The sequence below is a fragment of the Arctopsyche grandis genome, chromosome 4 (genome assembly GCF_051622035.1).
Source record: "Arctopsyche grandis isolate Sample6627 chromosome 4, ASM5162203v2, whole genome shotgun sequence".
Taxonomy (NCBI): Eukaryota; Metazoa; Arthropoda; class Insecta; order Trichoptera; family Hydropsychidae; genus Arctopsyche; species Arctopsyche grandis.
The window spans coordinates 14,061,500-14,072,686 of NC_135358.1; the positions used below are offsets into that span (position 1 = coordinate 14,061,500).

Genomic DNA, 11,187 nt, shown 5'->3' on the forward strand with positions numbered 1-11,187 from the left:
CGTGCAGGTAGCGGTTTGAGTGTGTGTGCCGAATATAGAGTGCACTGTAGTGCAGAGTGTCGAGTTTTGAGTGTCGACGACGGAGACGGGCGAGGGCGCTGTCGGCTACTCTCGGCTCGCGGCTGTCGGTCGGCGACTGGCGATTGGCGATTGGCGATTGGCGATTGCGGCTTGCGACGACTGCTCACTCTTCGTTGTTCACTGTTCGTCGCTATTTGGTTTCTGGTTCGTCGTGGTGCTAGTTTCGGCCCACCCCCGCCCGCTCGCCCGCTCACCCGCTCACCCGCTCACCCCGCAGCAGCCCTCGCCGGAGGACGCGCCCCCCGCGCAGGTGAACTTCCGCCCCCCGCACCCCCGCCGCCGTCTGCGTGACGTCGCGCTGTTAATTGTCAGCCTCGGCTGAGTCACGCGCCCCGCCCCGCCCCGCCACCCCGCGCCCCGCCGGCCCCCGCTCCCCGCTCCCCCCGCCCGAGACTGCGCCCCGCCGCCCCCCTGCCCCCCGGCCGCCGGCCCCGCTACCTCCGCCCCCCTCCCCCGGCGACGTCACACGTCAAAACGCGCGCACGCATATCTAAAACAAAAGATTACACCGATTATTATTCTCGTCTTCGTCGCCATTCACTTGTTTACTTTCGAATTGAAACCTCTCGTCGAGTCGAGTCGAGTCGAGTCGACCTTCCTGTCTTCGACTGCTCGCCTTCGACTCTTCGCCGTCCGAATCGATGCTGTGACGCATTTCTATTGTGCTCCGTCTTCGAAGATCGTTCCGAATTGCGACATATTGTCGAAATTCTAATTCCAGGTATACGAAATCGTCGAAATTAGTTGGGACAGTCGTCGACTTTCGAATGTTGAGCATTTTTAAAATGGTCAATGTTCGACACTCGAACGATATATTTATAGGTTACGTTTCTGGCGATGAAAAACGATTTTATTATTTCTATAATTTTTTAAAAATATTTATACAATATTTTTATCGAATTTATATGGCAGTCCCAGTATTTTTCGATTCTCCTTCGAATTTGAGTGATTCATTCAATTGGAATCTGTACTGTATTCAATTAAATCATTTACGTACATACATATTATAATCACTCCAGACGATTATTTTTTTAATTTTCTAAAAAGAAACTTCCTTGTTTGAGTCATTTTCAATAAAAGAACAATCTCGATAAATTCACTGAAAATAAACGACAATATAAGTACTTTCCTATTATCTGGAAGCATTGTTTTTCGCGTTTAAAAATGAACTTATTCATTCTTTCATCTGTTAAAGATGCCATGGCATGCTTACAAAAAAAATCATCTTTCTAACAAGGATGCAGCATGCAAGAAAACATAAAATATGGTTCTAATTGTTTTTGTCGAAAGAAAGTTAACAACCAGCATGGGAATTGGTTAGGCCAAGGAATTGTAGTCAATTAAATTGTACAAGGGGGAATTAGGCATAACCAAGAACATAACCATTGACTGGATGAACGATACAAGAGAAATCTATGCTGAAAATCTTAATGAGCGAACAAAACAAGAAGATATTAAGCAAAATATTAATCGATGAAAGCTTGTTTACCAAAATTACTGGCAGATTACTTACTCAACGGTGGATTTTTGACATTTTGTGCCCTCCAAAATCTAAATTTAATATTTATTACATAGGTTTATTTATTTAATTGTCCAAGCAATAGGTTAGGTTTTGTTTTAAATAAAAAATATATATTTTGCCTCCCGATAATGGAAAAGTACCACAGTAATATACTGTCCACTATTGTTATTTTTTTTTTCTTATATTATTCAAAACCGATTAATTGAGTTTCAGGTAACAAAAAAATGACTCAAACGGACTAATTGTATATAATTACAAATATTCTATTTATTTTTGAACTATTATATGTTTATTTAAAAAAAAGATTAACAAATCAATATGTAATTTTTGCCAATGATCGTTTTTTAGCGATGCTGAGAGTCAGTCATCAACAATTATCGATAATGGAAAAGTAAATTAAGAACTATCTGAGAAAAAAATGCATATGCCTTCTTTTAAAAATTATCACTCATTGGTTAAACTGGTAGTTGTAGTTGAGTGGTACTCGTATTGATGGCCACAACTCAATTGTGAACTGCGAATACTGAACCTCGTAATATTTTGTGGATTTGCTAATGAACTTTTTGATAAATATTTACATATCACATCAATTTAGGTTTTGCTCTTCAGCAGCCTGATCAAACTGGAAAATAAAATAAAAAAAACACTGAATATATGTGTACCGGTTTTTCCTTGTAGATTTAAAATAATCTTTAATTGAATGATACTTATTGTATATTCGAAACAATACATATGCGAAATTTATGCATATTAGTTTTTTTTTCTTCTATAAACTGCAGACAGGATAATGTTTAGTGTGCGAGGAGATAATTTCACAACAGTGGCCTTTATTTTCGTTATCTTTTGAAATGATTACTTTAACAGCCGTATAGGATAAATTGTACCTATGGTAAAATGATTTTTATTTTCAAAATATGTTCATTATTTTTAATGTTGAAATTCGTCAATAAATTGCGTTATCCATTGTTTCAGTGAATTTTTAGTCTTATTGTTTTGTTTTGTTATTTCAGTCATGGCAAATAAAGGAAGTAGTGCCCAGAGACCCAACGGTGCGCCTCAAAACAAAATTTGCCAGTTCAAACTGGTGTTACTAGGAGAGTCGGCTGTAGGAAAATCATCACTAGTGTTGAGATTTGTTAAAGGACAATTCCACGAATATCAAGAAAGCACAATCGGTGCAGCTTTTCTTACCCAGACGGTATGTTTGGATGATACGACAAATGTTAAATTCGAAATTTGGGACACCGCTGGTCAGGAAAGGTAAACAAATGCCAGTTTATATTAAAAAATATATATATTGTATATAATATACAACACAGTTGAATGGTGTTTTGACATTTCAATTATGAGATTACGATGAAATGTAAAACACTTCTTGGGTTTCTTATTTTAGGTATCACAGTTTGGCGCCGATGTATTATAGAGGTGCTCAGGCAGCTATTGTAGTTTATGACATCACAAATCAAGTATGCTATTTTTACCATTATTGCGCAGCTTATGCATTATTACTTATTTTCAAATTATAGCATGGGACGTTCAATAAAGTTGAAATAAACTAAAAATATTTTTAATTTTTAAGGATACATTTGGTCGTGCAAAAACGTGGGTTAAAGAGTTGCAGCGACAGGCGTCTCCAACAATAGTGATAGCCTTAACTGGCAATAAAACTGATCAAGCTAATAAAAGAATGGTAGAGTTCGAAGAAGCTCAAGCGTATGCTGAAGAAAATGGTTTATTGTTTATGGAAACGAGTGCAAAAACAGCTATGAATGTAAATGAAATATTCTTAGCAATCGGTATGTTGTATTTTTTTTTATAGATTTAAAATTAATGGCGGCCTGTAGTAATTAATTACTTAAAATTGTGTTTACAGCGAAAAAATTACCGAAATATGAGCAAGTTAGTGGAACTGCTGGTAGTGGACAAGGACGTCGACTTGGTGAGGGAGAAACTCCCAAACAAGCAGGCAATTGCTGCAAGTGATACAACCAACAACTGGTATATTATTTTCCCTTTTTGGGCTTTGTAAACTATTCGCGCGCTTATTGTATTACATTAAAAATGATGTGTACATATAATGTAATGCCAATATTTTTTTTTAAATAATTAGTGATGAACAGATTATGTTACATTTTTATATTGTTCTAAGATAAAAAAAGATTGTATGTTAACGACGTAAATCACTTCAATCTGATAGGGAAGGTAATTCGTGAGATTTTGTAGTAATTAAAATGTTAATGGTAAAAAAACTATTAGAACCAGGTGATTGAAAAATTTTGTATAAAATTTTAACATTAAATTTCCACAAAGGTCCACTGTAAAAATTAAATCATTTATATGTATTTTGCTTTTTAATATTATACTAGTGTGTATAAATGGATATCATTATAATATATTTATATTATCATACATTTATAAAAAATGTTAAGTTGGAAACTTGAATTGAAGTATAATATATGTAATATTTGTGTAATCAATCATAAAGCTGCGAGTTTTTATCATAACGCGCTCCATATGTTAAAATAGTAATCAGCGTTTGGGTTCCCAGTGAAACAGAATTTCGTGTTGTCAAATTACAATGTAATATGTTTATTTCAAATAAGTATTAAGTGTTGTATTCGAGCTCAAATGTTTGAATAATGCAATAATTATATGAAGTGTTTATCCATTTTTCAGGTTAGAAAAATACGATATGGCAAACATAGCATAAGACTGGCTCACCATCTAGTGATGGCAGATTGAAGTATCATATTGAAATCACTCCAATGAAAAATAAAATCAATTTATATTATATGTGTGTGCATATGTATATTTAATATACGTATACACACACACATACATATTCATATACATATACAAAATATATAGAGGAAAAAAAATGATCAAAAATGCTTCATTTAGATGTTATTTTATTTTTACTCATGTAATTGTTTTTAGTGGCATAAAAACGTTGTCTAGATTAAATACCTTTTATTTTTATTATTGTGTGATACTTTCAGCGGATAGGAAGTATTATTTTAGCTATGGGGTAAAGTTATACTGAAATTCTCTTAATCGCATTCCAAAATATTATGCTTTTTTTTTTTGTCTTCTAAGCGTTAATGATCTTTTAGCCAAATTCATTTGGTTTAATTTGTGTTAACCTTTTATCAGTGGGGTATGTTTATCACCTGTCATAATATCCGCTAATTTGTATTGTTTTCTTTGTCGAAATACGCATTTATTTTATTATATTTGCGTATTTGCTGGTGCAATTCAAGTGTTCCGATTGATCAAACAACTCGGACAATGTTTACAAATAATAAAATAAAGTTGACAGATGGTGAGTCCTGTTGTTTAAGAGTTAAGCAAAATAATGGATACTGTATCAAGGGGGCGCAAATTAACCACAACTTTTGTATGTACAAACTGTGATTTTGAAAAGAGTAAGTTATATGCAGCGTTTAAAATGTATAAAAATAAGTCAAGTGAGCTGATACGCATTAAGTGTTATGGTTTTTCATTATTATTATTATTTTTTTTTTCTTAAACCACTCAATATGCTGAGTTTCAATATGTTTTTATACATTTTTTTGTGAAGACATTTCTTGTATGCCGTTGTTAAACTAGGGAGTAGATTGTTGCAACTGTTCTTTTCACCAATATTATTGATCATTTTCATTCAATAAGATCGAAAGTTTGAAAGATTTTATAATGAACGCTATTCAGTGGACACCTCAATTACCATTATTGTGTAATCTTTACATTCGTTAATAATTGACATGGTTATACATGCAATGTGCCTTTTATTTGTTTCATTTTAAAGAAGTTGTGGATATTTGTTCACCTGGTAGTTACATCGAAATTTTGATTTGACGTCTTGATTCATCCATTTTATTTTTATTTATGTAAATATTTTTGATCATTTCAAATGTACTAACTTTCTATACATTTTCAACGATAGTGTTTATTTAAATATATATATATATATATATATATATATATATATATATATATATATATATATATATATATGTATTAATGCTTTATTATGAATTGTATTTACACCTCTATTTCAATGAATTTTAAAGCCTATGTGTTAATAGCGACACAATTCTATTTTATAAAAATAATATAAATGTATACAAATAGATTTATTGATCATTGTCTATGTTTACTGCAGTAAGTAGTTAAATGATCCTAGTTTAATGTACTCTGGTACATTCCAAGTTATCTTTAAATTTACTCCATATTATTTTTTCATCACACTAAGGTATTTCATCAAAAATATGTTTGTAACTATAATACATGAACAAATGGTGTCGCTTCTGAGAGTACTATGTATTATGATTTAAATTTATAATTTAAAAAATATATTGAGATTTATTATATTTTTATGTGAAATAATAAATACATTAACTGTTGGTTTTGGTTCTTGCAAAAAATATCAATATTTAATTGGGACATGGTTTCTGCTCGCCAGAGGCCTTTGAATGTACTCACATACCTTTGTATATACTGAAAATTCTATAAATGCAAATCAACCACTTTTTTTATACTTCAGCACCATGAGAATAAAAAACGTATACATACATAAGTTATGAGAACGTATTTTATTGTGTTAAATTTCGCAAAATATTTGCGTTATTCCGAAGGTTGATATTACTCATTATTATTGATAAATTAAAAAAAATCCCAATGAATTCAGTATACAACACACTCCTTGCTTTTATTGAATTTTCACTGTATTTGTATGTATATTATGTATGTGGAAATTCCTTTTTGTATATGTACTGTAAGAAAATTAAAATTGTCGTTTAAATCTTTTATATATAATAAAAATGTGTTTGGTGAAGAATTTTGTATCTTCATATTTAAGCATTTTTATTTAGTTATTTGTTATATTAACTTGTTGCAATAATATAATAGTATTTTATCACTAGAATAAATTTTATTTATCATAAAAAGAAACATTTTGCTTCGATTGTATTACTTTTGTTTTTAATAAAAGTATATTTTAAAGGCTTTAACATTTTTAATTTTTTTGCCAATTTTATTTAATTGGAATGTACCAAAGCTACCATCATAGTGTATATTATATATATATAAATATATTTATATAATAGTCAATGTCATGGGTTCAGTGGACACTGTAAATTTGTTTATTTTCTTATATGTAGCTTTATTTTAAAATAACACATATACATATATTCATCGGTGGTTAATAAGGAGCTAATGGAACTGGTGAAATCATTTTTTGCATATTATTTTAAGTGTTGAAAGTACTGTAGTTTTGAGATTTTTAAATTATTACATTAAACTTATTCATATGAAACGTGACTCATTATCTGTAATACTCTTTTCCTTGCAAAAATTTGTCATTCTCACACAAAATAACATCGCTAACATGTAACGAAATTGCCGTAAAAAATATTTTTTTAATGAAAAGATACCATCATTCAATTTTTGTAAGAAAAATGAAACCTTTATACTTTTTGTTGATCCAAAATTATAATATTTGCAAATTGATTTATTTAAAAGATTGTCATAATTTACTTTGAGAACAGGAAACTAAGATTGCTGTATAGATTTTACTATAAAAGGAGATATCCCTTATACTGTGAATAACTAAATGTATTGAGACTTAAGGGAGATCAAAATATTTGAGGTATATCGTCTTAGACTCTAATAAAGTAAAATTTGCGTGTTTAAAAAAGGCCAAAGAATTACCGTGGACTAGATTTAGATTTTCAATCATTTAAATTTTATTTCTACAGTACAGAGAGTTTTATTATCCGTTTTAGTGCAAATATATTTGATATTGATCTGTAATTTTTCTTCTATGTCATCAAATTGACAAATGTCAAATATCAAAAACTTCACACCTGTATATTTGGAAATTATTAAAAACTATGATTAAAACCTATTTATTTTTCAATATGAAGGTAATCTATATATTTATATTTTTTTTAAATTCCTTTTTCTAAAAGCTTTTTTAACCAATGTGATATGAATAAAACTTGGTGATTAAGTGCAATAGACATGATCAGTTTTTGTTCATTGGTACATGGAGCAGCATTTCCTATCCTCTTTCTTATTTTCACAACCTCGATAAATCGTTTTAATATCTCATGTATCATCCACTTTACCCCATGCCATATGTATATCCTATTTATTACATACACACATGGTTGATAATAGTGAGTGGCATATTATGTTTATATCTAAACTGAACTGCTGCGAGCTTGTAACTAAATTAAACAACTATTTCTCCTTTAGCACACCATATGCAAAAGATTTAGGTGGCACACAAGACGCTTCCTATAACCGATGTTAAGTTTCGCAGCTACTTCCTTGATGGTTGGGGTATTAAGATACTCTCGTACCTTGGTATTTTTTGTGAACCATGAGCGTGAGCTATTCGCAAAATTTTGTTCTGGAACCATTGTAAGATTTCAATGTTGGAACTGCTAGCGGAGCCCCAGAGTTGTATTCCGTAGGTCCATACCGGTTTAATGATTGTGTTATACACGAGTATCTTGTTTTTCGACGATAAAGCAGACTTTCCACCTATTAGCCAATGCATATTTTTAGTTCTGAGATGAAGTTCATCGCGTTTTTTCTTAATGTGAGTTTTCCAGACAAGGCATCTATCAAAGTGTATTCCCAAATACTTAACTGAGTCTCTATGTTAAAGCATTATGTTTTCCATCATGACGGGTGGGCAGTTAAGTACCCTTTTATCAATGTAAAGGTTACATGGACCGATTTACTAGTGCTGGTTTTCACTCCACTTCTTAAGCCATTGTACGCATTTATCCAACTGACATTGAAGGATTTTAGGGCCTACATCTGCATTTTTTATACAAAGAATATTTTTAAAAGTATTCCTATCGTCTTTATGTCAAATAACTATTTTAACAGGGATAACCAACCTTTTCATACAACTACTTTTAAATTGAGAAAAAAATATGTTTATGAGTAAGATAATTTAAGACAAATTTAAACGGATAATAGTATACTGGCATGTATAATAAATAATTAAATTATAATGCCAGACGGTTGTGAACACTTTTATTTTTAAAATCTTTTTATAGTTATTTTACATTTGCAGCTATGTATGTACATATGTGTAATTATAAAATTTGTTAAAACATAATAACACAACGGTTTGTATATTTTATGGAACACTTACACATTTTCTTGAATTTTAAGATATTTATAAATAGTAAATGAAAGTACAAATCGAAAATTTTTAAAAATGCCATAAACTTATCAATACTTCGCAAATGAATGATATCGTTCAAAGCAATCTCCTTTATGTAAAGGCACCCCACAGAATGCACATGTGTATCTTGTTTCACCACGTATTTTGTGAGCTGAGCATACCCGACACTTTCTTGTTGGATACTTTGACTTGCCGCTTGACTTTATTGGTTGTAATTTGTGCTTCCGCAGATCGCTCGAAAGTCGTAATGGATGGTCAGCTCTTGGAGTTGGCCTTTGTGTGGATGTTGAAGGCCCAGCTTCTTCTTCAATACTTTGCATAGTATTTAATGCCCAGTGTCGTCCGACCAAATACAAAAACTCTTTATATCTAATTTTATTTACATTCATATTTTTATAAATGCAGCATGCGTTGAAAAGGGCACAGTTCAGCACAAACATCACAACCCTCTTTGTCCACTTTGTGTTTTTCCGCAAGATGGAATAATACGAAATGTATTGTTCGGCACGATCAACATCTTTCATAAATTTCTTATAGTCTATGATGCATGATGGTTTTTTTTTTATTTTTAATCCGGTTTTCCAATGTGTCTTTTCAATTCCCCAAATATTTGCTGAATGAATTGTAGACATCATTCCGACGTATTTTTTGGCTTTTTTTATTGGTCTCCATACTTGTAACAAGGTATCCATTCTTCGACGAAATGATGTTTCGCCAATTTCCAAATTTATAGTTTTCAGACATTTGGGCAATCCTTTGTTTGATCGTAATGTGCCACAAGTTCTTATCCCATGTTGCAACAAAATTTCACTAGTGGATACGCTATTGTAAAAATTATCCATATAGACGTGATGAAACAGGTTACTATGGGGTTCTAGCACAGATTTAATGTTGTTAATTAGGTTTTTTTTTTCAGCGGTATAAATTTCAAAATTGCAAATGTAGCCACTTGTACTCTCACGAACCATTCTAGCGAGCAATCCATATTTTATGATCTTTGCTCCATTGTATACACGAAATGATAACCTTCCTCTCCACGGAATGATGCTCTCGTCGAGGGATAATTGCTGAGCGGGTTTATACACATTTAAAAATTTTGGCATAAAGTAATCAAAAACGGGTTGTACTTTGTGCAACTTTTGGTTCTCATCAAGTGTTTCATTGTTGGAAAAGTGCCATGATTGCCATATTTGGCGAAATCTATCTCTGCTCATTACTTGGGCAAAAATAGGAGTGGCACAACCTGGATCCGTGCTCCAATATTCGTCTCTAGTGTCTTTTTTTACTTTTCCCATCATCAATATCAGCCCCATGAATTTTTTCATATCCATCATCTCGATGTTCCTCCATCGTAGAGATTTTTTGCCATCTTTAAACTTCGATGAATTTTGACTGTGATACCGATTAGATTCTTCCACAAAAATAGAGAACAAATCATCACCAACAAATAATTCCACAACGTCCATTATATTCTTATGATCAGTTGGTAAGATTTTCACACCAGGGTCACCAAGAAATCGTTCTAAATCAGGTGGTTTATCATTTTCAGACCACCCAAATTCGTCTTCACTGTCAGAATCACTATCATTTGAATTCGAGTCACTAGGGAGACGCAATGTGTGAGGATGGACTCTCGGAGGAATAATTTCACTGTTATAATAAGAGTCGCTTTCAAAATCTATAATATTGTCACCGTCACTTCCGATACTAACTGAATAATTCGAATGTCTATCGGCGGTATATTCCTCATCATCGTGATAAGAGACGAAGTCGTCGTCATCATCGTCCTCGTAATCCATTTTTAATTTGTAATATCGTAGTGAAGAAACTGTGTATATACACTTTACTTCTGGTGGAGTGGCTGACTGACTGCCCTTAAAGTCTGCGGTGCTAGTTTATATATTGTTTTAAGTCGTTGTCTAGAGGTCGTTCCTATAAGGTCTTCATACATTGTTGCACGCAAATATGTGACTCTTAAAATAACAAAGACGAATAAATAAAACCCGTCAAGATATTACGTCCTGTCGATATGTTGCGAAATAATTTCAATGGCGCATGCTATGTACACAATCACAGTTCTAGTATCAACAGTATTACATCAAATTCACGATATTGCAGGAGAGTTTTGAACTGTCAGTATAGGTTGTCAATTCGGCAGGTTGAAGCTCTGACCGCACTATGCGACAACCGAACGATCCGACACTTCACAGCAGTACGCGACCAAATATTGTTTGTATGAAATTGTATGAGACAGTCGCATGACGTAGAACGACACCTTGCGACAAAGTTGACTTTTCGACCAACTTTGACACAATGTATCGTTTGCGACGTGACAGAGTGTCGTTGAGTGGGGGTTGCCTTGCGACAATTAAGGTCT

The 11,187-nt window shown here is 32.8% G+C and overlaps 1 protein-coding gene across 2 annotated transcripts; it reads left to right on the forward strand.

The window, feature by feature from the left end:
• The first annotated feature begins 18 nt into the window (after window positions 1-18).
• Window positions 19-4,899, forward strand: Rab5 (RAS oncogene family member Rab5). 2 transcript variants are annotated; one of them, XM_077429727.1, is made up of 6 exons: window positions 19-331; window positions 2,614-2,863; window positions 2,997-3,069; window positions 3,183-3,399; window positions 3,477-3,601; window positions 4,280-4,899. In XM_077429727.1, exons 2-5 carry the CDS (start codon window positions 2,616-2,618, stop codon window positions 3,584-3,586), a joined length of 648 nt encoding a protein of 215 aa, XP_077285853.1. In that variant the 5' UTR covers window positions 19-331; window positions 2,614-2,615; the 3' UTR covers window positions 3,587-3,601; window positions 4,280-4,899. The 2 variants fall into 2 exon arrangements, with proteins under 2 accessions (XP_077285853.1, XP_077285854.1); XM_077429728.1 differs by lacking the exon at window positions 4,280-4,899 and having other exon boundaries at window positions 50-331; window positions 3,477-3,637.
• The last annotated feature ends 6,288 nt before the right edge of the window (window positions 4,900-11,187 follow it).